This window comes from Trachurus trachurus, assembly GCF_905171665.1.
Source record: "Trachurus trachurus genome assembly, chromosome: 21".
NCBI classification, from domain to species: Eukaryota; Metazoa; Chordata; class Actinopteri; order Carangiformes; family Carangidae; genus Trachurus; species Trachurus trachurus.
The window spans coordinates 31,708,486-31,734,163 of NC_139899.1; the positions used below are offsets into that span (position 1 = coordinate 31,708,486).

The window sequence follows — 25,678 nt, forward strand, 5'->3', positions numbered from 1 at the left end:
GAGCAGTATGGAGGTATTTGGATGTTTTTTGGTGTGTCTTTTTGGACGAAGAAAAGTGAGCTCTGTTCGCAACCGTCATATGGACATACAGTGCTGCACGGAGCCCCGCTGCAACTCAGAGAAGGCACGGAGGACTCTGAAACTTCTCCCAGCTCTTAGTCCACATGAGGGGGAGGAGATAATGAATGAAATTTGAATTTTGGGTGAACTATCCCATTAAGGCGGCACAATGGGCTGTGATTCTGCTGGGTCCAGTGGTTTTTGGATATAGGCTCATGCTGAACGTTGTATTGATAAACTCATCAGTAATTCTGTGCTTATTGGGATTTAGCAGATCAGTGTTTAATAGATAACGTTTTGCTTCATTGTTGAAAGCCACTGTGCTGTGGAGCCGTGGTTCTGCTGGAGTTCTTCCTGTCTCTGCCAAATCAGAAACGAGAGGTTTAATCAGCAAAACTTCAAACTCTTTTAGAACAAAAAACACATTGATCACATAATTTTGTCTCTAGTCTTTGGTTTAGAATTAAAAACCAGATACATCTACATGAATTTGGTTTCTGGTTTCAAAATAAAATAACAATAACAGGAATTTTCAAAAACCAAAACGGCACCATTTTTAATAGTTTATTAATTTCTTGATTGTGACATCAATGGTGTCATATTTTCTTGTAGTTTTAAAATAAATCACCCGCTTGTGTTTTTAAATGATAATAAATGATGGATTATGTGATGAGATTCAGACCTGAAACAGTGAACATTTAACACTCACCTGTTCATATTATTATCAATGTAACGTAGTACTACCTAACAACCACAAGGGGTCAGGGCATGAACATGAGTGAACACTCATATGAAAGTGGTGTGTTCAGGTAGAAGGTCACATGAGCAGGCTGGACTGCGGGCTCACTCCACTGTGTTTCAGAGTTCAGTGGTTTCTGGCTCTAGTCTGAGCAACGTGACTGGGAACACAGTCAGTCCACTGTTGAAGAACCATAATAACTGTAACCTACAGACTAGGGATGTGCACGGTTACCCGAGTACTGGAGTACCTGAGTAGGCAATCTGCTACTCGGTTATGAATTATTACCCGGTTAATTTAGGATTAAAAAAATGGCATGTTAGAGCGCAGTTTAGCGTCGGATCAAACTACATTATCATGCCATGGTTCGGCTTTTTGTAGTGTTAAACAGTTGCGGATCAAGCAACGTGATATTTTGCTGGGTAAAAGCGTTTTTGGATCGAGCCTCGGACTTTCAAACCTTTTACAATAATCTGTGGTGGTTCCCTCGGCGTAAACCGTCGGGAGGAAGACGACAGGTGTCATCAAGTCTGTTAGAAAATATGTTTTCAGTTTACAGATATTCTGAAACCTTCCCAGTTATTTCCTGAGACAATGCGAGGCAGAGAGGAGCGTAGGCACCAAACTGTAGTGTGGACTAATAAATAAGCACCGCTAATGATTAAAAAAAAAAAAAAAAAAAATGTTCTCCTCCGAGGCAGCCGCAGCATAAATGCGCTGCGCTCAGAGCAAGAGCATGCAGCGGCATAAAGATGCACATATGCCCCATATGTGCATCTTAAACTCCAGTCTCTACTTTTATTATCCACCTGATATTTTGTCTGACGACGCTGTGTGTCAGTAATGCGCTCTGTCCATCAGACAGTCCGCAGCCCCTTTTAGATATTGAATAAGATAAACAGACCTATAGGACTGAATAAGTCCATGTTTCTATAATGTTCACTTTTTGTTGACAGTTTAATTATTAATTCTGATGAACTGAAGTTCATTTATATTTTTTCACTTTAAAACTGTAGAAAACTAAAATAATACACTGATATTGATTAAAATATTGAAAAAGAGTGTTTCATGTTTAACTTTATGTCTTCTGGAGATCGTTGATGATGATGATGCCACTGTAGCTACAGGCTCAGACTTTGCTGCAGCAGCCGTGGGTTTGAATCCAACCTGTATGAAATTTCCTCTATTTATCTTTAATAGTTCATACATATACAAATAATCAACAAATAACAAATAAACACCCTCAGAGTTGCAAAGATCAAAGATACATCTCAATATGATGGAGGTCATGAACCAGACTGAGAGACAAGGCTCAGGAAACATCAGCCGGTGTTTGGAGTTCATTAGGTTACAGTTGTGAACTTTCCCACTGTATTATAGTTTCTTGATTTACTGAATTTTAGGTTTTCATCACAACTAAAAGAAATAAAGACATGACATATTTCAGTCTGTGTGTTTTGAATCTGTATAATACATGATGTGTTTCACTGTTTGAATTGAACTAAACTAACTGACATACATTAACTTTTCCACGATATTCTGATTTATTGATTTATGCCCCTGAACATGACATGAGAGTTTACTAAAGAAGAAAAGGAAAAACAAAAATGTAATAAAAGTGAAGAGGAAAAACGACAAAACAGAAACCAAGTTTATTCTCTCTCTTCACTGTCTGAATAAAAGCAGAAATCATTAGTTAAAGTTTGTTGTCTGGTTCATGTTGCCGTGACAACATGTAAATAATGACACAGACGTGAACTTTGTTTCAGTTGAAACCTTTATTTATTTATTTATTTTGACAGTCAGAACGACACGGTGCTCTTCATGTAGCTCAGGCCGACTTTTCAAAATAAGAGTCTGCAGTGAAACCACCTTCGTCCTGAAAGTAGCCTGATACCTTTTATCATAACATCGAAATCATTCAGAGAAACAATAACAGTCAGCAGCAGCAGCAGAACAATAAGTGATTTTTCTGTTACCATGACGCTGATGAGTTCATTATTAAACTGTGTTCATCTCTGTCCTGTGAAGACGACGTGAGTGAGAGACAGAGACAGACGTGTAGAGACTGAACTGTCTGTTCAACAGAGAGAAGGTTTCTGTGACAGGAGGAGACTCTGCTTCACTCAACACAGACTCACTGACGAACCAGACCAGCAGAGTAAAAACCCAGGATAGAGAGGTTGAGTGAAGGTGGTGTTGAAGGTGTAGAGGTGGATCAGTGAGTCAGAGGAGACTCTGTAGAAGGACAGAGAGCCAGCAGGACAGTCCACATACACTGCTACTCTGTTAGAGACAGAGGAGGAGGAGGAGGAGGAGGAGGTGGTGATATGTGTCTCTCTGCTATTGTGATAGACACTGTAACCATAATCATAGCAGTACAGACTCCAGGACTGATCGTTCCTTCCAAACCAACAGTCTCCACTGTCTCCTTTCCTGCTGATTCCTCTGTAACTCACTGATATCTCAACGTTTCCTCTCCACTCGACCTCCCAGTAGCAGCGACCAGTCAGACCAGTTGAACACAGCAGCTGAGGATGAAGGTCAAATCTGTCTGGATGATCAGGATATGACTGATCCTCCTCCACACGTGTCGCCTTCCTGTTGTTGTCAGACAGTTTGATCCATGTGTACACTGTGTTTGTGTCGATTGTGAGTCGACAGGAATCTGATGGAGAGAACAAGACACAGCTGCTTGATCATGTGATCAGTTATTGACAGTTTGATGAAGACTCATGAGGTCAGTGATGTGACAGTGTGAAGATGGTTGAATGTGCTGCTTTGTTTCCAGTAGGGATGCACATTTTGAATTTTTTTTCTGACCGATAACCGACGCTCGTTAACCAATTATTAACCGTTTACCGATAAGATGACGACGCTCCAATTCATTTTTTTTTTTTTGCCGTTAAAGGGATAGTTCAACATTTTAGCAAATTGGCCTATATAATCCCTATAGTCATAGCAGTAGGTTCATTACCTTTAATTGTCAGTGCAAGACATTTTTAGAACGGCAGAGCAGAGCCGTGAGCTGCTCAGGGCTCTGCTATGGAGGCTAAGGGAATGTCTTGGTGTCCCTCATCAAACTCATGATACACAATCCAACAACTCCACAACGCTCTGGTGGACAAGTTGTGACCTGCACATTCACCACGCTATGAGATAATAACACAACGTTACCAGACAGAGTTGTTTTAGAGGTAAATACAGAGACTGTTGATGAAAAACTGTCCCTGAAGGCAACGCGCATCAGTGGTTTTGCATGAATTTACCTCTAAAACAACTCTGTGTGGTAACGTTGTGTTATTATCTCATAGCGTGGTGAATGTGCAGGTCACAACTTGTCCACCAGAGCGTTGTGGAGTTGTTGGATTGTGTATTTGATGAGTTTGATGAGGGAAACCAAGAAATCCCATAATGAGCCTCTGTAGCGTAGCTCTGAGCAGCTCACGGCTCTGCTCCACCGTTCTAAAAATAGCTTGCACCGACAATTAAAGGTAATGAACCTACTGCTATGACTATAGGGATTATGGTGATGGGCCAATTTGACGAAATGTTGAACTATCCCTTTAAATACACACGTGCGCTGTGACAGCTGATCAGTGCCACATCCACTCTGCTCTGTCTCAGCTGATCGCTCATATGGAGGTTAGATCGTCCAGTGTAGAACTGTTTTAGTTACAAAGTGCAGCCAAACACCAGACTGAAGGAGCAGCAGAGCTCCTCTGTGGAGCTGCAGGAGAGCTGCATCAGCCTCCTCTTTTATTTATTTGTTTCATTTTTTTTCAGCGCCGTTGTTACAGGTGATTCACATCTATGTCTGTGTAGCTACATTTATTGTCTGATCTTCCTTCATGGGGGCTGCTGCACATACTGTCAGTCCTCCTGTGAAACTTTTTACCGCGAAATATGACTGAAGGCACGTGGAAATCTGCACGTGTCGACACGCCCCCATGAGTTGATGACAAGGAGCTAATAAATAAATAACTGATAGTATTAATCGGTCAAAGTTCTTGTTATCGGTTCTTCTCAGTCGCGGCTCCTAAGCTGTGGAACAGCCTACCTCTCCATGTTAGAGCTGCACAGTCTATTGAACAATTTAAAACACTGCTAAAAACGTATCTTTTCTCCTTGGCTTTCACTCCCAGCTAAGAAAGCAATCTTGGCTCTCTCTCTTTTTTTCCCTCTCTCTTTTTAATCTAGATTTGTTTTATATTGACTACTATCCCTTGTGTTGTTTTAATTGTTTGTTGTAGTGTTTGTGATTAACTGTGTTGTGCTTTTGCAATTGTACAGCACTTTGGTCAACTGAGGTTGTTTTAAATGTGCTTTATAAATAAATTGTGACTTGACTTGACTTGACTAACAGTTAAACGGTTCAACATGTGCATCCCTCGTTTCCATGAATCAAAGTAAAAACAGACTTACACTTCCTCAGACCTGGTGTCAACCATGGGACTCCAGCAGGCTCCACCCTGAAAGGAGGAGGGGGGTCAGAGCAGCACCTTCTCTGTCAGCATGCACACATGGACATTACATGGCTCTCACACACACACTGTTTTATCACTGTGTTCACATGGAGGCTGGTATGTATGGATGAACACTGAGCACAGAGAAGAAGGAGCTGGAGTCTTTATCTAGTGATGATACAGAGCAGGAGGAGACCAGGAGGAAACACTTCATCATGTCTTTTCTTCATGTGATGTCACTGCAGTGTGAGACACACACTTTCACTCTCTGACTCTCAAGCTGCACAAACACACGTCACAGCAAAGAAGATGAAGACACAACAGGTGGAGCTGACCAGCCCAGATATCCCACAATGCACCAGGAAAGAAGAAGTGTGCAGCTGTGAACAGTGGATGCACTGCAAAAACTCAAAATCTTTCCAAGAATATTTGTCTTATTTCTTGTCAAAATGTCTAATTTGTAGTCAAAACTAATCTCTTTCCACTTTAAATAAGACTCATCACCTAAAATCAACTTGTTTTTAGATCATTTTCACTTGTTTCAAACACATTTTCACTTGAAATAAGTAGAAAAATCTGCCAGTGAAAGCAAGTTTTTTGTGCTTGTAATAAGAAAGAAAAACTTGCTCCACTGTCAGATTTTTCTACTTATTTCAAGTGGAAAATTTGCTTGAAAAAATTAAAAAAGTGTCTAAAAACAAGCTACTTTTTAAGTGTGACGAGTCTTATTTTAAGTATAATTAGATCTATTTTGACTAGAAATGACATTTTGACTAGAAATAAGACAAATATTCTTGGTAAGATTTTGAATTTTTGCAGTGTGGTTTCAGTGTTTGATGAGGAAGGAAACACACTCAACACGTTTGTTAGAGCTCAGTGAAACACACAGAGAGTTTAGTGAGAAACACTGAGTGTGAACACAACTTGTGTTTGTCTGAAGAAAACTCCCCAGGAAGCTGAAGAATGAGGCTGTGAGCAGGTTTCCACAGGAGCCACAGCAGCAGTGAGTGGATGAAGGAGCTCTAATAGAAACCATCTGATCACAGTGACAGGACGGATCAGGATCTCATGATCAATGACTCTGTTCTTCTCTGCTCTTCACACAGATCAGCTGCAACACACTGACTCACTGAGATCAGTCACATCATGTGGAATAAAGCAGCCGTCCTCAGGACCAGTCCTGAGCTCCATCAAACCTGTCCACACATTTTGACTGGACTTGAAGTCAGAGTCCAGAGGAAGCAGAGAAACTGTAGAGCAGAGAGAAGCAGGCTCAGCTCAGAGCACATGGACTCAGACAGGAAGTGAAGCTCCAGCTGCTGGAGACTTTCATTAAGGAGCCACTTTGTGGCTTCATCTGATCTGGAGTCAGCACACACACAGTCTGAAAACAGCTGTTTGATCACACACACATTCAGCCACAAACACTGATTATTACACTATTCACTAGGGGTGTCACGATTTCGATTTTTTATCCAAATCGATCGAAATTACGTCATGGTCTCGATCATCGAAGTCAAATAGAGGATTGACGATCCCCCCGACCCCCCACCCCCGACCGCCTGTTGTCCCCATTGCGCACCACGCGTCTTTTCAGTCACTCTCCAAGTTCACTTTTTCTTTTGAGACAACACTCATTCTCTCTCTCTCTCTCTCTCTCTCTCTTATTTTTTATTTAACCGGCCGTCTCAGCTCATGTGCACGTCTGCAGCAACCCAAACAAATGTTGACTGGCTCTATTCCAGCCACATGATTGGTTCGGCACGGCGCAACTCTCAATATCATTGGCTATTTGTATTGTCTGCCAAAACATGGATGAATGAAACCTATCGACCACGTCTCATATTTCTATCGAAGAAAAGTTATTTCACAATTTATAGCGTTTTATCGCCCAGCCCTGGTGGGCTACTGTCCCTCCTACCTGGGAAACAGGAGGGAGACACAGCTCTAACTACACAACACTGATAAGCGCTGAGAGCCGCATGTTGCAGTGACGTTATAGGATTTAAAAAAAAACGCAGCAAATAATAAGCCGATTAGAAGGTGCAACTTGCCACTTAACTTCTTGTAGATTTGTAGATAATTTTTATTATTTGCGGGGGCTTTCGGGGGATCTGGTGACGGTGGAGGATCCGGGACTGATTGACTGTGGACCACCGTCAGTCTGATCAGGTCCATGCAGCACAGCAGCTGCAGCTCTGCCCCGCTGTCTGTGACAGTCTGTCACTCTCATGTATCAGCGCAATCTCGTTTACATTACATTAAGCCGACATCAGGAGAATAATGACGCGACAGTGAATTAATGAAAAAAAAATATGAGAATGTACAGATATAAATATATTTGTTTCGAAACCTTGTAGGCAATATTGGCCCCTGATCATTATTTCTGGGGGCATTCTTGGTAAAAATGGGGGCCGCTAATTTCCGACGCTGTAAGGCTCTAATTGTTCCACTACTTTGGACATATTTTTTATTTATTTATTTTGTTTTGTTGCACATTGTCATTTTAAAAGTAGCCTAGTGCACACAGCTGTAACCAAAAGGATGACATGCACCCTCTGTGACTTCTCATTTATTTTGTTGTTACCTTTATATTGTAAATAAATTATTTAAATTTGACCATTAGTGCCTAATGTGATACATTATGGAAATTGCATCACTTATATGTAGCCCATACTTTGAAATAAGGTTTACTGTACAAAATGTGATGAATAAAACCAATGATCGTAGAGTATACTAGTCTGAAAATGACATAGGCCTCTGTGCTGTAAGAAAAAGAAAAAAAAATCGAGAATCGAATCGAATCATGACCCTAAAATCGAAAATCAAATCGAATCGAGGATTTGGAGAATCGTGACAGCCCTACTGTTCACTACACTCACTTTCTTCTGATTGACAGCTCCAGGCCTCTGGACAGTGAGGACATCTGGATGTCACACTGTGATTTACTGTCTCCTCAACACAACAACACATCTCATCAGGACAAGACCAGGATCTCAGAGAGACTGAGCTGATTATTGATCATCAATATCTGACCAGACAGAGACCTGATGGTGCCGCCTGGTTTCTGTCTCTTATTTCCTCCTTGGTTGGAGACGCTGGGAGACGAATGTCTCTGAGCAGTGGACATGCTTTGATTCTTGTTGCTGTGTTGTTATTAGTGTGTCCACACTCAACAGGTGTCTACAGTCTCTGGGACTGTTCAGGTCAAACACTATGTTGGTTCAGGAGCAGTTCAACCAGCTGCAGCTGAAATGTTTCCTGATACACTCTGAAATAAAGTCTGATCCAAACATCTGGAGAGACTCAGAGCACAGCTGCCAACAGCTGCTTTCATCACTGACATCTCTTCTCCTGAATATGACACAGTGAGTCATGATGAGACACTGAAGTCATCATGAGGAGAAACTCCTGATCCCAGTAGTTCATCACTGTGACTGATGAAAGCTGCACAGCTCATGTTTGAAACACTCTGAGATTTTGGCTTCAGTATAAACTGTGTTGGGACGAGTCAAACTGTGACAGAGGACGTCAGTGGAGTGGGCGGAGCTTCACTGTGGCCTACACCACCTCTGGATATGGTCTGAGTGATGGGATCTGATGTCATCAATGCATGGATCACCTGAGACAGATGTTAATACCAGGTGTAACCAGGTATGAACGGGGCCATAGAAAATGTTCCAGCTCCTCCTCCTCTATCAGACAGTGTGTGTGGCTGCAGCAGCCTCTCCATACCTGAGAGAGTCCAGTCTCCAGTCTGGATCCTCCAGTCCAGCAGACAGCAGCTCCACTCCTGAGGCTCCTGGATGATTGTAGCTCAGGTCCAGCTCTCTCAGATGGGAGGGGTTGGAGCTCAGAGCTGAGGCCAGGGAAGCACAGCCTTCCTCTGTGACCAGACATCCTGACAGACTGAACACACACAACAACACGCAGGAACCCTCTGTCAACACCTGCTGCTGTGTTCAAGTGGCATCAGATAAACAGCTGGATGGATCCTCACCTGAGAGTCTCCAGTCTACAGTGTGGACTCTCCAGTCCACCAGACAGCAGCTTCACTCCTGAGTCCTGCAGGTTGTTGTTACTCAGGTCCAGGTGTCTCAGACTAGAGGATTGGGAGTTGAGGACTGAGGACAGAGCTTCACAGCTTCTCTCTGAGAGGTTACAGCTGCTCAGTCTGAAGAGATGATCATGAGGAATTAAAGAAGAAATGAATTTATTATCTGTCCTGTTGAATAGATAGAAGGGTTTTCATGTAATGATGAATAAATCCAACTATCTCTACTTACAGAGCTTTGTTGGAGGCTTTGACCACTGGCAGCAGCCTCAGAAGAGCCTCATCTGAAGCAGAGTATTTCTTCAGGTCAAACTTGTCCAGATCTTCTTCTGATGACAGTAAGATGAAGACCAGAGCCGACCACTGAGCAGGAGACAGTTGATCTGTGGAGAGACGTCCTGAGCTCAGGTACCATTGGATCTCCTCCACTAGAGAACCATCATTCAGTTCATTCAGACAGTGGAACAGGTTGATGCTTTTCTCTGCAGAGGGAGTCTCTTCAATCTTATTCTTGATGTACTGAACTGTTTCCTGATTGGACCGTGAGTCACTTCCTGTCTGTGTCATCAGACCTCGTAGGAGATTCTGATTGGTCTCCAGTGAAAGACCCAGGAGGAAGCGGAGGAACAAGTCCAGGTGTCCATTTGGACTCTGTAAGGCCTCGTCCACAGCGCTCTGGTAGAGGTTTGTCTCTGCAGATTTGACTTCTGTTGTTTCAGTCTTCATCATCAGGTTGAGTCCAGAGTTGATGAAGGTCAGATGGACATGAAGAGCAGCCAGAAACTCCTGAACACTCAGATGGACGAAGCAGAACACCTTGTTCTGGTACAGGCCGCTCTCCTCTTTAAAGATCTGTGTGAACACTCCTGAGTACACTGAGGCTGCTCTGATATCGATGCCACACTCTGTCAGGTCTGATTCATAGAAGATCAGGTTTCCTTTCTGCAGCTGCTCAAAAGCCAGTTTTCCCAGAGACTCAATCATCTTCCTGCTCTCTGGACTCCAGTGTTGATCTGTCTCAGCTCCTCCATCATACTTGACCTTGTTCAGTTTTAGATGAACCACCAGGAAGTGGATGTACATCTCAGTCAGGGTCTTGGGCAGCTCTCCTCTACTTCTGGTCTTAAACACCTCCTTAATGGCCAGCCCTCCTCTCCTTCTGGTCTTCAACAGCTCCTCCAGAACTGTAGCAGTGATCCAGCAGAAGACTGGGATGTGGCACATGATGTGGAGGCTTCGTGATCTCTTGATGTGGGAGATGATCTCTCTGGACTGCTCCTCATCTCTGAACCTCTTCCTGAAGTACTCCTCCTTCATTGGGTCAGTGAACCCTCTGACCTCTGTCACAATGTCAACACACTGAGGAGGGATCTGATTGGCTGCTGCAGGTCGTGTGGTTATCCAGAGGCGAGCAGAGGGAAGCAGGTTCCCCTTGATGAGGTTGGTCAGCAGCACGTTGACTGAGGTGGACTCTGTCACATCAGTCAGGATCTCAGTGTTGTGGAAGTCCAGAGGAAGTCGACACTCGTCCAGACCGTCAAAGATGAAGACGACCTGGAACTGATCAAAGCTGCAGATTCCTGCTTCTTTGGTTTCAGAGAAGAAGTGATGAACAAGTTCCACCAAGCTGAACTTTCTCTCTTTCAGCCCATTCAGCTCTCTGAAGGTGAAGGGAAATGTGAAGTGTATGTCCTGGTTGGTTTTGTCTTCAGCCCAGTCCAGAGTGAACTTCTGTGTTAAGACTGTTTTCCCAATGCCAGCCACTCCCTTTGTCATCACTCTTCTGATTGGTCGGTCTCTTCCAGGTGGGGCTTTAAAGATGTCTTCTTGTCTGATGGTTGTTTCTGGTCTGTCTGGTTTCCTGGATGCTGTTTCAATCTGTCTGACCTCATGTTCATCATTGACCCCTTCAGCCCCTCCCTCTGTGATGTAGAGCTCTGTGTAGATCTGGTTCAGAAGGGTTGGGTTTCCTGCTTTAGAGATCCCCTCAAACACACACTGGAACTTCTCCCTCAGGGCAGATTTGAGTTTACGTCCACAAACTGCAGCTAAATGTCCTGAATGAAAATACAAGAAATTAGATCAATAAGAAAATATAACATTTAAATTCCTCTAAATAACGACTATATGAACATGTTTCCCTCCATGTGTTGATGTCAGTGAACGTCTCATTTGTCCATCATGTTGAATCTTTAAAGAAATCCTCTTACTGCTCTGCAGACGCTCAGCCAGCTCCTCCTGCTTCATCCTCCTCAGGAAGTTCACTGTCATCTTCACTAATGCCTCTCTGCTGCTCATCCTCTGCTCTTCATCCTCACTGTCCAACACCTCCTCATCCTCCCTCTTACTCCCTGAGCATTCTGGGTAATCTGGACTCAGAGCCCTGTGGATCTTCTTCAGCTCGTTCTTGACAAAAGTGACCATGTTCTCCTCCAGCAGCTGGAACAGAAACTCTATGAGTGACAGCATCAAACTAAAACCTGACAGACTGACAATCCACTAGTGTTGTCACGATACCAACATTTTGGTACCGGTATCGGTACCAACATGTTTTTCGATACTTTTCGATACTTTTCGGTACTTTTCCACATAAAAAGAGAACACAAAAAATGTCATTATTGGCTTTATTTTAATAGAAAAATTTTGGACCATAAAACAGGAAATCAGTAAACAGTTACTGCTGCTGCAGGATTAACATTCCATCTATATTAATCTGAACTCTTCCTAAATTAAAAAATGTCTGTTTAAAAATGAACATCAACTTGTTTTCTTTGCATTATTTGAGGTCTGAAAACACTGCATCTTTTTTTGTTATTTTGACCAGTTGTAATTTTTGGGAGAAATTGTTATCAGTAGTTTATAGAATGAAACACAAATGTTCATGTTACTCAAACACACACACCTATTGTTTCCCATATGTAGACCAAATTGATTCTGTTCCCCCCACCCCCATCAACGCAATATCGTTCCGTTAATTCATCTCTGCGTAGCGCTGCTTCGCCGTGCTCACTCACTCACAGAGAGAGTGACAGAGAGAGAGAGAGACAGAAAGAGAGAGACAGAGACAGAGAGAGCATGCAGCCAGTGGTGATCCGCGGTAAAAACAAAACTTATTAACGAGGCTGTGGCGGCCGTCTCTCTCTCTCGCGGCGCACACACACAGACACACACAAACACAGGCACATGGACAGGTGGCGCTGTAACGGTAATGATAAAAAGCACCTTGCTTCGTTTGTGACTCGCTCTCTCGCTCCTCGCGGCTCGAATTACAATGCGGCGACTTCACGCGGCGACGTCACCGCTGCCGGCGGCGCAGAATGAAAGTACCGGTCCCATCTAAGCGCAGTATGGTACCGTTTTAAATGCGTTAGTACCCCGGTACCAATCTAGTACCGGTATACCGTGCAACCCTACAATCCACTGGTGTCAAAGTGCAGCATGGAGATGATGGTTAACACAACAGATGTAACAGCAGCTGCTGGACATGTCCTCACCATAAATATGGAGTCCAGGTGTGTTTGATGCTGCTGGGCAGACTGACCACTGGGAACCTCTGAGCTCTCCTGGTCCACTCTGTGGAGGAATCAGTGTCAAGTCAACATCAGGACAGAGAGATAATACAAGATGGACTTTATATGTCCCCTGAGGACGTTCACAACAGACAGAGACACTTTGGTTTCAGACCTGGTCCAACAACACGTCGTACAAACTGGTTCTTTTCTACAATAACCTGAGTCTGACTGTCAGTTACAGCTTACATCTGATCAGCTGATCCTCGTCCTCCTTTAAAGTTAACGATAATGCCCTTTGACCGGTCACTCTTTAAAGACAGACAGCTGGGTTCAGAAGAGTCTGGTCTCTGCTGCTGGATCCTGAAACAACAACACAACTCATGTTTAACAGTTTTAGGTTTTCAAAATAATTCTCTGCAAAGTTATTTTAAGGGTTACAAATGTGAATGAGTTCCTTTTCCTACATTTTGTAACAATGGGCCTCATTCACCAATTTCTCTTTAAGTTCATTCATCTTCTCTACAGCTCATCCTCACTAGGCTGGAGGGTGAGCTGGAGCCTTTCTCAGCTGACTTTGGGCAGGAGGCGGGGTTCACCCTGGACAGGTCACCAGTCTATCACAGGGCCAACATATACACACACACATTCACACCTATGGGTGATTTAGAGTCACCAGTTCACCTGCATGTCTTTGGTCTGTGGGAGGAAGCTGGAGAGAACCCACACATGCACGGGGAGAACATGCAAACTCTACGTCAGATTCATGAACGTGTTGTTAAATCCAGAATGCCAGAGAAGGTGAGTTGAGAAGGAAAGTTAAAATGCCCAAATAAAAATCTACAGGGAGCGTCGGACTTCAAACATAAAAAGAACTTTAGTGTTGAAGTGGAGCGACTGCTGCAGGAAGTGAACAAAAAGCAGCTGTTATATTTAGCAGCATCAGCAGTGGATGCAATAACAGAAACAAAGATGCATGGGATGCTGTCAGTCATTCACTGAACGTGTGTCTGAGTTATAACTCAGCTTTTAATGAGAATCATTGAAATGTGACTCCACAGGAAGAACGTTCAACAGAAACTCAAAACCTTTGAAATGTAGTTTTGTCTCTTACATCTGATCAGCTGATCCACGTCCTCCTTTAAAGTTAACGAGCCAGTCCTTTGATTTGTTGCTCTTTAAAGACAGACAGCTGGGTCCAGGAGAGTCTGGTCTCTGCTGCTGGATCCTGAAACAACACAACTGATGAATGTGCATGTTGGAGAAAAACTGATGAGAAATATCTTCAATCTTCTAATAAACACAACAACTGACTTTTAGAGAGAAAAGTCTTTCTGACTGTTTTAAATTTTGACCTTTCAAATAAAGACCGATCAATGTAGACACTACAGTCCTCAACGCAGGCGTCCCCGGTTCGAATCCTGTGTCGGGCAGACCTTTCTTCCATGTCACTCCCCCTCTCTCTGCCTGCCCCTTTCCTGTCAACCTCTACTGTGTATGGAATAAAGGCAAAAAAGCCGCCCCCAAAAAACTAAAAAAAGAAACTCAAAACCTTTGACGTGTCGTTTTGTCTTACATCTGATCAGCTGATCCACGTCCTCCTTTAAAGTTAGTGAGCCAGTCCTTTGAGTCGTTGCTCTTTAAAGACAGACAGCTGGGTTCAGGAGAGTCTGGTCTCTGCTGCTGGATCCTGAAACAACAACACAACTGATAAATGTGCATGTTGGAGAAAAACCGATGTGAAATATCTTAAATCTTTTAATAAATACAACAACTGACTTTTAGAGATAAAAGTCTTTCTGACTGTTTTAAACTCTGACCTTTGACCTGTGGTCTGGCTTTTGGTTTTAGGGGGAGGGGCTCCCTCCTCTCTGTCCTCACACTGATCCATGCTGCTGAGCTCACATCCACATCAGCTCACACACACTTTGTAGCTTCACCTGCAGAGGAAACACACATCATTCATCTGCACAGCAGCTCACATGTCCATCATGTCTCCAGCTGCTCCTCCACTGATTGGCTCTTCTCCTCTGCTTCATATCAGTGTCAGCTGAATGCAGTCACACAGCAGTGAGGAAGAGGAAGCTGCCATCAGCTGCTCTACTTCTACTATCAGTCCACTAGATGGCGTCATGAAGCTGCAGTGAAGTGAAGAGCAGCCCAGCAACATGATCCATGGACCAATGTTTCCATCCACTGACACACACAAGGACTGAGATCCACTGAGTTGATGTGACACAGTCTCTGTGTGGACAGCGTCCCTGTAGAAAACCACTGGATCAAACAAGCTACACACACAACAACTGGGCCTCCACTTATTTCACCTCACAGCTCCACTATCACAACATTCAGTCATTTCACTCACACTGGAAATTCAAAGAGATAAAAACACTCTCCAGCTGCCACTGCCACTTATTGTCTCTGTCCATCCATTCATCGTCTGCTCCATCAAATGTCACAAAATACAGACAAATGATGCGTTCAAGTTCCTCTCAGTCTGAGGCCACGTCTTCAAACGTCTCATTTTGTCACAGCAACAATCAAAGAGACAAAAATATTCAGTTTACAGTCAAATCAAACAGAGAAAACAAGGAAATCTTCAGTTTTTGAGGCTGAAAATGGAAAGTTTCTGCTTGAAAAATGTTGATTGAACAACTGTTGCAGCTCTAAAACATTCTCCACAACAATATTAATGGTTTGTGTCCAATAATCCATAACCCAGAGTGTTTGCTGTGTGTAACCACAGACATGAATGGTGAGGACACAGAGACAGTGTCCAGCTGCTCCTCTTCTAATAGATTTAAATGAGTCAGTGAGCTGATGTAACCTACAGAGTCACAGGACAAACATGCTGTGGTTTCATCTTTAATCCTGTGTTTCTGAGCTCATCAGGTGTTTTTAATCTACAACCTGCAGCTGCAAAGTGACCAGTAGCTTCACCTGTCAGGTACACGAGCTGCAGTACAAGCAGGAAGTAGCACAACAAGGAAATACTCAAGGAGAGTACAAGTACCTCACAAACTGTACTGCACTAAATGTACTCAGTTACTGTGAAGAACCTGATGCTGAACATTGATCAACTCTGGAAAACCAATCATCAATAAAGAAAACTGTCAGTATTGATCAGTGATAGGCAGTAACAGCTTCTGCTCTTATTCCAGCGCTTCTACCCACAACATCCACACAACATGGAGGACACGGTTCTACCCACAACATCCACACAACATGGAGGACACGGTTCTGTCGGTCCAGACTTTACAGTTACAGCTCTGACTCAGCTACAGTCACATTATAACAACACAACAACAACACAACGACAAGTTGAAGGGCAGAGAACTCAGGTAACGACAGGTGTTAACGAGGAAAACATTCAGACTGTTCACCTTACCTTCACACGACGAAATAAACTGCGACACAACCGCTGGGTCAAAGGTCAACTTTAACACTTTGAACTGTGACTCACCTGTTGGACGTGACGCTGTTATCTTTCCTGGAATAATTAACCTGCTTCGCTGGACTTTGCTCCAAGAAATGAAATCCAAAGTGAACAAAGAACATTTATCACACACACAACATTAACATAAAGGTGAACTGAACCAGATACTATGACAATTATCTGTCACTGACATGAAACACTCAGTGGAGAACTTTGAATGTATCAGGTGATAATTATTATTATAAACAGTTATTGGTAGTCTAACAGCTAGAATAGTGCTGTGATGTCACTTATTGTCCAGCAGGGGGTTTAATACAAGTAGATCCATCAGGAGGAAACCACTGGAGTGAAATAGAGAGCCTCAGCGGAAGCAGGAAGCAACGTTGCCAAGGGAACTCAATTCGGAAAAAACCTCCATGTAAGTGAACGGGAGTCAAAATGTTATTACTAATCTGATTGAATTGTGCCATGAGAAAGAAATACGACCTCAACCTGTTTAAAACATCATTGTTTCATGCAGAGAAATCAGCAGTTTGTTGTAAAACTATTGTAAAATAAAATGGTCATAAAAAGGTCATATATTTTTTTTCATGACACAATCATGAAATAAAATTTTGACTCCCGTTCGCCTACATGGAGATTTTTTCCGAATTGAGGTCCCATGTCCGGTAAGCTAGCTGGTTGTCAGCTGTCAGGGATTTTCCCACGCTGTCAGACGCAGTTGGATCAATGTGTGGGACAAAGTGCAGCTTAAAAACAGGATTCAGTGACTAGAAATCCTATGAGCGGTTAAAAACAACTAGAGGAGGTAAGCAACTATAAAACAGAGTAAAAAAGCGTTTGTATTTTGTTTGTTTTTCAAGTCACAGGGGGAGAGCTCAGTTGTCAGTGCAAAAACTCAAAATCTTTCCAAGAATATTTGTCTTATTTCTTGTCAAAATGTCTCATTTCTAGTCAAAACTAATCTCTTTCCACTTTAAATAAGACTCATCATCTAAAAAATTAACTTGTTTTTAGATCATTTTCATTTGTTTCAAACAATTTGTCACTTGAAATAAGTAGAAAAATCTGCCAGTGAAAGCAAGTTTTTTGTGCCACTTTCAGATTGTTCTACTTATTTCAAGTGAAAATCTGCTTGAAAGATGTAAACAGTGTTTAAAAACAAGCTACTTTTTAATATGATGAGTCTTATTTTAAGTATGATGAGATTAGTTTTGACTAGAAACAAGATACATCTTCTTGCTGAGATGTTGAGTTTTTGCAGTGAGTCACTGACGCCATCTTGCTACCTGTCTGTCATACTTCCATCACTATTTTCTCGTTTTCCACCGTTTGAGGTTTGACTGCTCATGAATGACATGTTAGTAGAGTATAAACCCAGTAGAGCTCTGAGATCTACTGACTCAGGTCAGATAGTGGAGCTCAGAGTTCAGACCAGACATGGTGAAGCAGCATTTAGCTGTTATGCTGCTCACAACTGGAACAAACTACCAGCAGAAGCAGGTTAAAAACATTCCTCTTTTCACATGCTTATAGCTGAGAACTTAAAACTTTATCTATTTTCTTTTCTTTCACAGTTTTACTGTTGCTTTTAACTCTGTTTTTAGTGTTTGTTTGTTTTTATTCTGTGTTCATGCTTCTCTTTTTTTTCTAAATGTTTTGTCTTTATGTAAAGCACATTGAGTTGCCTTGGTATGAAATGCGCTATATAAATAAAGATGCCTTGCCTTGCCTTGCTCCTATTTTAATGACGCTAACACTCACTATGAATGACCAGGTGAGGTCACAGGTGAGTGAGAAGGTGTTGCTGACCTCACCTGAAGTATCTGACAAACACACACACAGTGGTTTAATATAATCTTAATGTGACACTCATGTGTTTGTTGTGTAACTGTGATAATCAACAGTTCACAGTGACAAACAGCTGGCGGCCATTTTGACCGTTTCTGACCTGCTGCAGAGCGACGTCCTGACGTCAGAGCTTTGTGTGGTGTAGTTCAACAGGTTCAGGTGAGATTCTGCCTCATGTGACGTCAGCGCCCCCTACTGTCATAAACCTGCACCTGCATCACAGAGCAAAGGAGGAAAGGCACAGGATTCTGGGTAATGGTCACATCATTGCAGTCCTCACATGGAAATGGATCAGGGAGTTTTTCTGCCACGTTTTCTTACAAAACATTGATTAAAGCTGTGAACCACATCATCCATGTTGTCCTTTTTAATGTTACTGTAACCCAGTAGATGATTGGCTCTAATTATATGAATATATGATATAATAATATTGTTTGTTTACCTCAACATTCATTTATTTTAGGCAGTAGAAAGCTCTTATCGTCCCCACAGAAACATGAACATGACCTACAGTTACTATTGTTTGTGCATTAAAGGAAGATTTAAGGCATTGATAACCTGTTATGAGCTATGATATATTGTGTGGATGCTGAACTGTATTTTGTTGGTGTGTGTGTATTGCTTGCACTGATAATGTGCATTATAGACGCAGAACCTGCTAAATATGTTCATTACGAGCAAAAGCAAAGTGTTTGATTTGTGTTTTTACTGTTTCACAGTTGATAACTTAAAGGATTTGTTTAATGGTTGAAAAGAGATTAAACAAAATGAATCATATTTCATGGTTAAAAGTCAAACAAAAAGTATTGTAATTTATGCACAACAGCTAAAATCCTCACATTTCATGGCAAAAAAGAAGCTAAAATAATTTATGGTTGTTTTAAGATGTGTAAAAATAAATATTCCATTTGATAGGCTATAGAACTAAAACCTGTACAGTTAATAAAATGTTTTCCTTTAGTCACTATTGTATTACAGCACTAGTGTGTTTAATTGTGTGATTATGTGATGTGAGTATGGCCATAAAGAGAATAGTGTTATGACTATGTAGTAACAGTCCTGTTTCTGTTCCACAAAGACTTTAAAACAACATTAATTAAAACTCATTCTTGTTATTATTATTTTTCTCATGTGGACATTTCCCATATGTGATAGAGAACAATTTGATTTGTCATTTGTGAAGAACAAAAAGAAAGAAACTGTGGAACATGAAGTCAGTTATTGTGCTGAATTTTCATTTTATCTTTATTTTTCATAAAGCATATGTTAACTCCATAGTAGCTTGTGACTTCATTTCCTCATTGTGTTTATCACTCACCTAACCCTCCTATTACGAGCCCAGTCTTTCCTGGTCCATATAGCTTCATATCCTGTGACACTCTGAATGAAATACTGAGGGGAACTTCATTGTGTTGAGACATTTTTGATAATAACATTTTATATATCCCATATTTCTTTAGTGTTGTTTTTGGTGTTATTAAATATTGTCCTATAGTTTTCTTTTCTACAGAGCTTTATAGTATTGGTTCACTTATTCTGATACTTACATTTATTTTCTGCCTCTTTAGTTCTTTGTTTAATAAATTCTCTGTAGAGTGTATTTGTCTTTTGACAGGCGTTTCCTAATCCCTTCATGATCCATGGTCCATCTATATAGGCTACTTTAGTTTGCTGCTTTGTTGTTTCACTGGACACTTGTTGTTTAATAATGATGTGAATATTCTTAAAATGTTCCATATACATTGTCAATATCGTTTTCATTATAAACTGTTTACAAGTCATTCTTAAACACATTGATGCTTTTCTCTGTCCTCACTCTGCTGTAATGTGTTTTATTTATTTATTTATCTGGCTGCTGTCTTGTAGGCTACTTGCTGCTGTAACAGAGTTAAGGAGTTAGTAATTCCACTAACTGTAATTCTGTTATTATGGAAGCTGCACTACACTTAGTTTATTATTATTATTTATCTGCCTGTTACAATATGAAGTCATTCACTCCTTTATTTTTTATCTATTTATTAATTATGTTAATTATGATCTATGAGCTAGAAGCTCTTATTTTGAAACGTCACACTAACGAGCCCCTGCAGAATTCGCGGGTTGACCCGTTTCTAGGCAACAGTCTGCTGTCGGAGTGTCGTGGTAGGTTGACTTGTACTGAGCTCCGTTAATATAACTTTCTATTTGAGGGTTAAAGGTGACTTTATTGATCATACATGTGGAGATCTGCTCCAGACAACAACTGCTGATGTTCTGTGATGATGCTGAGTGAGATACATGACAAGTTCATTGATACGGAAAAGCTTTTCACTCACTTTGATAGCTTCATGTTAGCTTGTGGCTAATCCTAGCAGCGTGACTGTTGAACAGGCAGAGTGTGTGGTGAAGTTTATTTTGTGTGTGTGTGTTATCCTGAGCTGTGACTGTGAAGCCTGATGCAGAGATTATTTCTCCTCTTTTCATTACCAGATGTAAATAAAGTCTGATGGGAGTCTGACAGTGACGGTCCTTGTCCTCTGTGAAACTACACGACGACGCATGAGAAAGCACTGAACCGCTACGCTGCCATCAACTGTAATAACTGGTAGGTGCTCACTGAGCTCAGAGATTCATAGTCCACTCACTGGCTTGTTTTCTGTCTCATTGGTGAATATGTGGTCCGTTAAAGGGATAGGTCACCCAAAATTCAAATTTCACTCATTATCTACTCACCCTCATGTGGACTAAGGGCTGGGAGAAGTTTCAGAGTCCTCCGTGGCTTCTCTGAGTTACAGCGGGGCTCCGTGCAGCACTGCATGTCCATATGACGGTTGCGAACAGAGCTCACTTTTCTTCCTCCAAAAAGACACACCAAAAAAACATCCAAATACCTCCATGCTGCTCGTCTGTAATGTCCCTCTTGTATTGAAGCTCCGACATGAGAAATTGTTCTGAAAAAAAATTAAATAAGTCAATGTTTTAAGCTTGTTTGTAGCGGAAGCTCCCAGCACTGCTCTTCCTTTGTCCGTCCAAATCTCGCGTGATTTGCAACATAGACTTATTTAACTTTTTTCGGAACAATTTCTCATGTCGGGGCTTCAATACAAGAGGGACATTACAGACGAGCAGTATGGAGGTATTTGGATGTTTTTTTGGTGTGTCTTTTTGGAGGAAGAAAAGTGAGCTCTGTTCGCAACCGTCATATGGACATGCAGTGCTGCACGGAGCCCCGCTGTAACTCAGAGAAGCCACGGAGGACTCTGAAACTTCTTCCAGCCCTTAGTCCACATGAGGGTGAATAGATAATGAGTGAAATTTGAATTTTGGGTGAACTATACCTTTAAGGCGGCACAATGGGCTGTGATTCTGCTGGGTCCAGTGGTATTAGGCTCATTGTATTGATAAACTCATCAGTCATTCTGTGCTTATTGGGATTTAGCAGATCAGTGTTTAATAGATAACGTTTTGCTTCATTGTTGAAAACCACTTTGCTGTGGAGCCGTGGTTCTGCTGGAGTTCTTCCTGTCTCTGCCAAATCAAAAACAAGAGGTTTAATCAGCAAAACTTCAAACTCTTTTAGAACAAAAAACACATTGATCACATAATTTTGTCTCTAGTCTTTGGTTTAGAATTAAAAACCAGATACATCTACATGAATTTGGTTTCTGATTTCAAAATAAAATAACAATAACAGGAATTTCCAAAAACCAAAAAGGCACAATTTTTAATAGTTTATTAATTTCTTGATTGTGACATCAATGGTGTCATATTTTCTTGTAGTTTTAAAATAAATCACCCGCTTGTGTTTTTAAATTATAATAAATGATGGATTATCTGATGAGACTCATACCTGAAACAGTGAACATTTAACACTCACCTGTTCATATTATCATCAATGCAACACAGTGCCACCTAACAACCCCAAGGGGTCAGGGCATGAACTTATCTGTCCTGTAGCTTTTACAGTGTTTAAAGAAAAGTCAATTAAATTGCTGTTAAAAGCAGGAGGTCATCTTGTGGAAACATCAGTGTGCTTCACCATGGTCTGACTGGAGTTTTCTTCAGTAACAGCTTCTCCTTCATCGATGCTGACGACCTGTGAGCTCCATGAAGGCTCATGACAGAGGCTCATCACAGCTGCTGCTGCTACATCACATGCTGTCCACCTGGATTCATCAGCCAGCTCATCTTCCCATGTGTCACAGCTGATCTACAGGGATTCAGGCAGCGTTCACACGGACTCTACACAAAGGTCAGAGATGTAGCGTGGTGCAGAGTGAAGCTGCCCTCCACTACACATTTCATTTGAATGTCTTTTATTTTGTTCTGCAAAGAGCAAAAATATGTATTTTATCATCACAGTTCGCCACACACACATACGGAAACTTCAGAATCAAGTGTGTGTTCTCATTCACTGAACATATTCGATATTCTAACACAGAAAAATCATGAACATCTGTAGCAACATCAAAACAATAGATCATGTGACTGTTGTATCACTATTCCAGACCAGTCTTATCATGTACATTCAATATATCAACTTATTTAGCAAACACACAGTATCAATCATGTCTAAACATTGTCAAATTAATCAACTCAATCATGTATATCTATTTTAACTTTAATTTTTATTTATCTATGAACTCCGCGAGCAGTCCGGGCTCTTTAGACCGGCTCATAGTTTTCCTGTTGCTCGCGGTAACTACGCAACCAGTGCTAACTACAGGCTAGCCGTTTTCCGTACGGTACATTGGCTGAGTAACGTCCATAAACAATAGCACATCACGTCCGAACGGGATAATAAACCAGCACATAACACATTCACCCACTCGTTACACAATTCTAACTCTCCATTCTTACCTGCAAAGAGCAAAACTATGTATTTTATCATCACACACACACACGGAAACTTCAGACTCAAGTGTGTGTTCTCAGTCACTGAACGTATTCACGCACGACTTCCTTGTTCCTGAACACACCGTGTAGCGAACGCGCCCTCTGCTGGTTGGAGTTAGACACTGCATACTGCTAGATAACATTACATTTTTCAAACAATAAACCACTCTTTTCTCACCATAAACACACAGACAATTATTACCACACTCTAAACATGAGCTTTACTGAATGTAAATCATATTAAACATGTAAATAATACTAATAATGTAGGTATATAAACGGGTCCATGGCACTGGTCAGACCTCCCATTAGTTCGACCTCCCATTGGTTCGAACTCCCATTGGTCCGACAGTCGGAGTAATGAGAGTTCGAACTAATGGGAGGTCCTCATTAGCACTGCTGCGCGCTCATTAGTGTCCATAATTAAACCTTGACACTCATATCAAATCAAACTTACATTACAGACAGGTATACAGACAGTGGATTGGGTTCTCTCTCTCTCTCCCACTCCGAACAGACAGACGGACGCAATCAGAAAGGAAACGGAGGCTGCGCATTGATCCTTTTTTCCTTTCTGGGATCAAACGGATCATGTGCAAAACAAGCACTTCATATTAATAACATATAAGGCTCATTATGCTTCCAGCCTGTCTAGCCTCTACCTGGTGTTTTTACTAAACTTAACCAACTCCTTTCTTCATTGCCTGAACCCAACCAAAGCCAAATTTACTTTTTTTTTTTTCTCTCAGTCTGCTGTCAGCAGGAGCGGCGGCTGCAGCAGCCTCGCGCCCGTGAAGTGAGCTCAAGCCTGGTTCAGCCACGATCGAGCGGAGGGGGGGAGAGAAAAAAAAGTGTATTTCTTTTACTCTGTACTCTGGGAGGGGGGGCTTTGATTATCAGTTTACACATCTTGATCAGCATTTATGATGGTTGTGCGCGATCTGACATGATCTGGCGTTGTGTGATGTGCGTTTCTGTGTGTTTCTGAGAGCTCTCTCTCTTTCAGTAATTCTCGTTATTTTGCTCTCTCTCACACACACAGAGAGAGAGAGAGAGAGAGAGAGAGAGAGAGAAAGCTACATGCTCCTATCAATGGAAGAGCTTGTCAGAAAGTAGCGATGACAGTTTGAACTAACGGGACCACCCATTGGTTCAACCTCCTATTGGTCTGACTTGTGGTTGATTTTGTTGGAGTAACGAGAGGTCGAACCAATGGGCAGTTCCCGAAGATACTTTGAAATGTCTAATGTTTGAGCTCATTTCATTTTAACAACTGTACAGTTCAAACCACAACAGACTGAAAAAACCTACTGGAGTAGTTTTTTTTTTTTTTGAACAGTGACGGTTGAAATGGTTGCTAGGCGACAGGACGGGACTCCCGCTTTACGAAGGAACGGTAGATAGCATAGCTAGCTAGCAAAGTAAATCCTCCATCAGAACGATCGTCTTTTCTCGGTTCAGACTTGTAGACGTTGTCCTCAGAGACTCCTGGATCGGTACCAGAGTTTTTGGGTCCGTATCGTCTCATTTCCGGTTCCTGGTTGTTTTTAATTTTTACTCAGTTAGGTTGAGTATAACTTCTTTAGCTTAGCAGTTAGCTTAGCAACAATGACTCACCTCTCTGCTAGCTACGAACAGAGCGATTGAAGAGTTCAGTTTACCTCGAGCTGACCTGGGAATGATGCCACAGCCAAGTTGACCGCCAGTTAGGTAAGTAAACTTATAACTACTAACTACTATAACTAATTACCAGGAGAGGTAGCCTAATTATTGCGTTACTTTTTGAAAAAATAAAATGCTCAAATACGTCTTATTACTTCAACTCGCCCTAACACCCTATAACCATAACCCTAACCTCCCGTTTATGGAACTAACCAGCTCAGCCAGTATTCCTCCACACAGAATACTGAGTGAGTTGGTTAGTCCAGGCAGTCCGTCCAGGTCCGGTTCGACAGATCCAGCAGTCCACAGTAGGCTATTGGTGAGTGACAGCATATCCATCATCATGCTGCGTTTGTGGTGCTGGTCTGTGCTTACTGTGTCTATATACGGAACAATATGTTATTGATTTAAAACAGCAGGAGGATAATTCACGTTTGTAGCCTAATTAATTATAGTAGCAATCCGCTATTGTTGCGCTGGATCGGACTTGGTGACAAGTGAGGTAAAGTTGTTGCTGTTCTCTCATTTGCTCTGAGCTTGGGTTTGTCAGCTTATGATGTGGAATATTGCATTCTCTATTTAGGCTTGTGTGATTGCTACAGTGCGTGGATCCCTGACTAAAAAGTAACAAGAGAAAACACTGTAGTTTTCCTCATGTGTAGCATTTATATAGCCTGTCTGTCACTCCCAGGCGCGCGCACACACACACACACACACACACTGGGGGGCTGGGGGGTCCCCGGCCAGAAGCTAATGCTGGTTGGGGGGCCTTGGCATGTTAAAGTTTGGGAACCCCTGATATAGGCTACAATGTTGCGGTTTTCCGCAACATTTTTTTATGATGTAGTTAAATGAAAGACGCTAGCGTTCAGAGTTTTATTGGGGAAACGTTGGCCAATACATGTAATGAAATGATTTTGCCCAAAAATACAACATCATTTAAAGTTACCTGACACGAAATGTGAACTGCAAATCCAGGTGTCGTTGCCAGGAGCCCAGCTGTTTCTCCGGATTGCAGTGATCCAT

At 41.9% G+C, this 25,678-nt stretch overlaps 2 protein-coding genes across 2 annotated transcripts in view; both read right to left on the reverse strand.

Moving 5' to 3' along the window:
* Positions 1 to 25,678, reverse strand: part of LOC311004117 (protein NLRC3-like) — a gene marked incomplete at both ends in the record, with an annotated part of 104,737 nt that extends 79,059 nt beyond the window's left edge. Inside the window, 6 exons of the mRNA XM_083996065.1 lie at positions 9,001 to 9,174; positions 9,266 to 9,439; positions 9,552 to 11,376; positions 11,530 to 11,758; positions 12,814 to 12,892; positions 25,602 to 25,678. Coding sequence (XP_083852191.1) covers positions 9,001 to 9,174; positions 9,266 to 9,439; positions 9,552 to 11,376; positions 11,530 to 11,758; positions 12,814 to 12,892; positions 25,602 to 25,678 — 2,558 coding nt within the window. The remainder of the gene's footprint in view (positions 1 to 9,000; positions 9,175 to 9,265; positions 9,440 to 9,551; positions 11,377 to 11,529; positions 11,759 to 12,813; positions 12,893 to 25,601) is intronic.
* LOC311004710 (neoverrucotoxin subunit alpha-like) lies at positions 2,926 to 6,840 on the reverse strand (the record flags this gene model as incomplete). The annotated part of the gene is made up of 2 exons (XM_083996882.1): positions 2,926 to 3,467; positions 6,825 to 6,840. 2 exons carry the CDS (start codon positions 6,838 to 6,840, stop codon positions 2,926 to 2,928), a joined length of 558 nt encoding a protein of 185 aa, XP_083853008.1.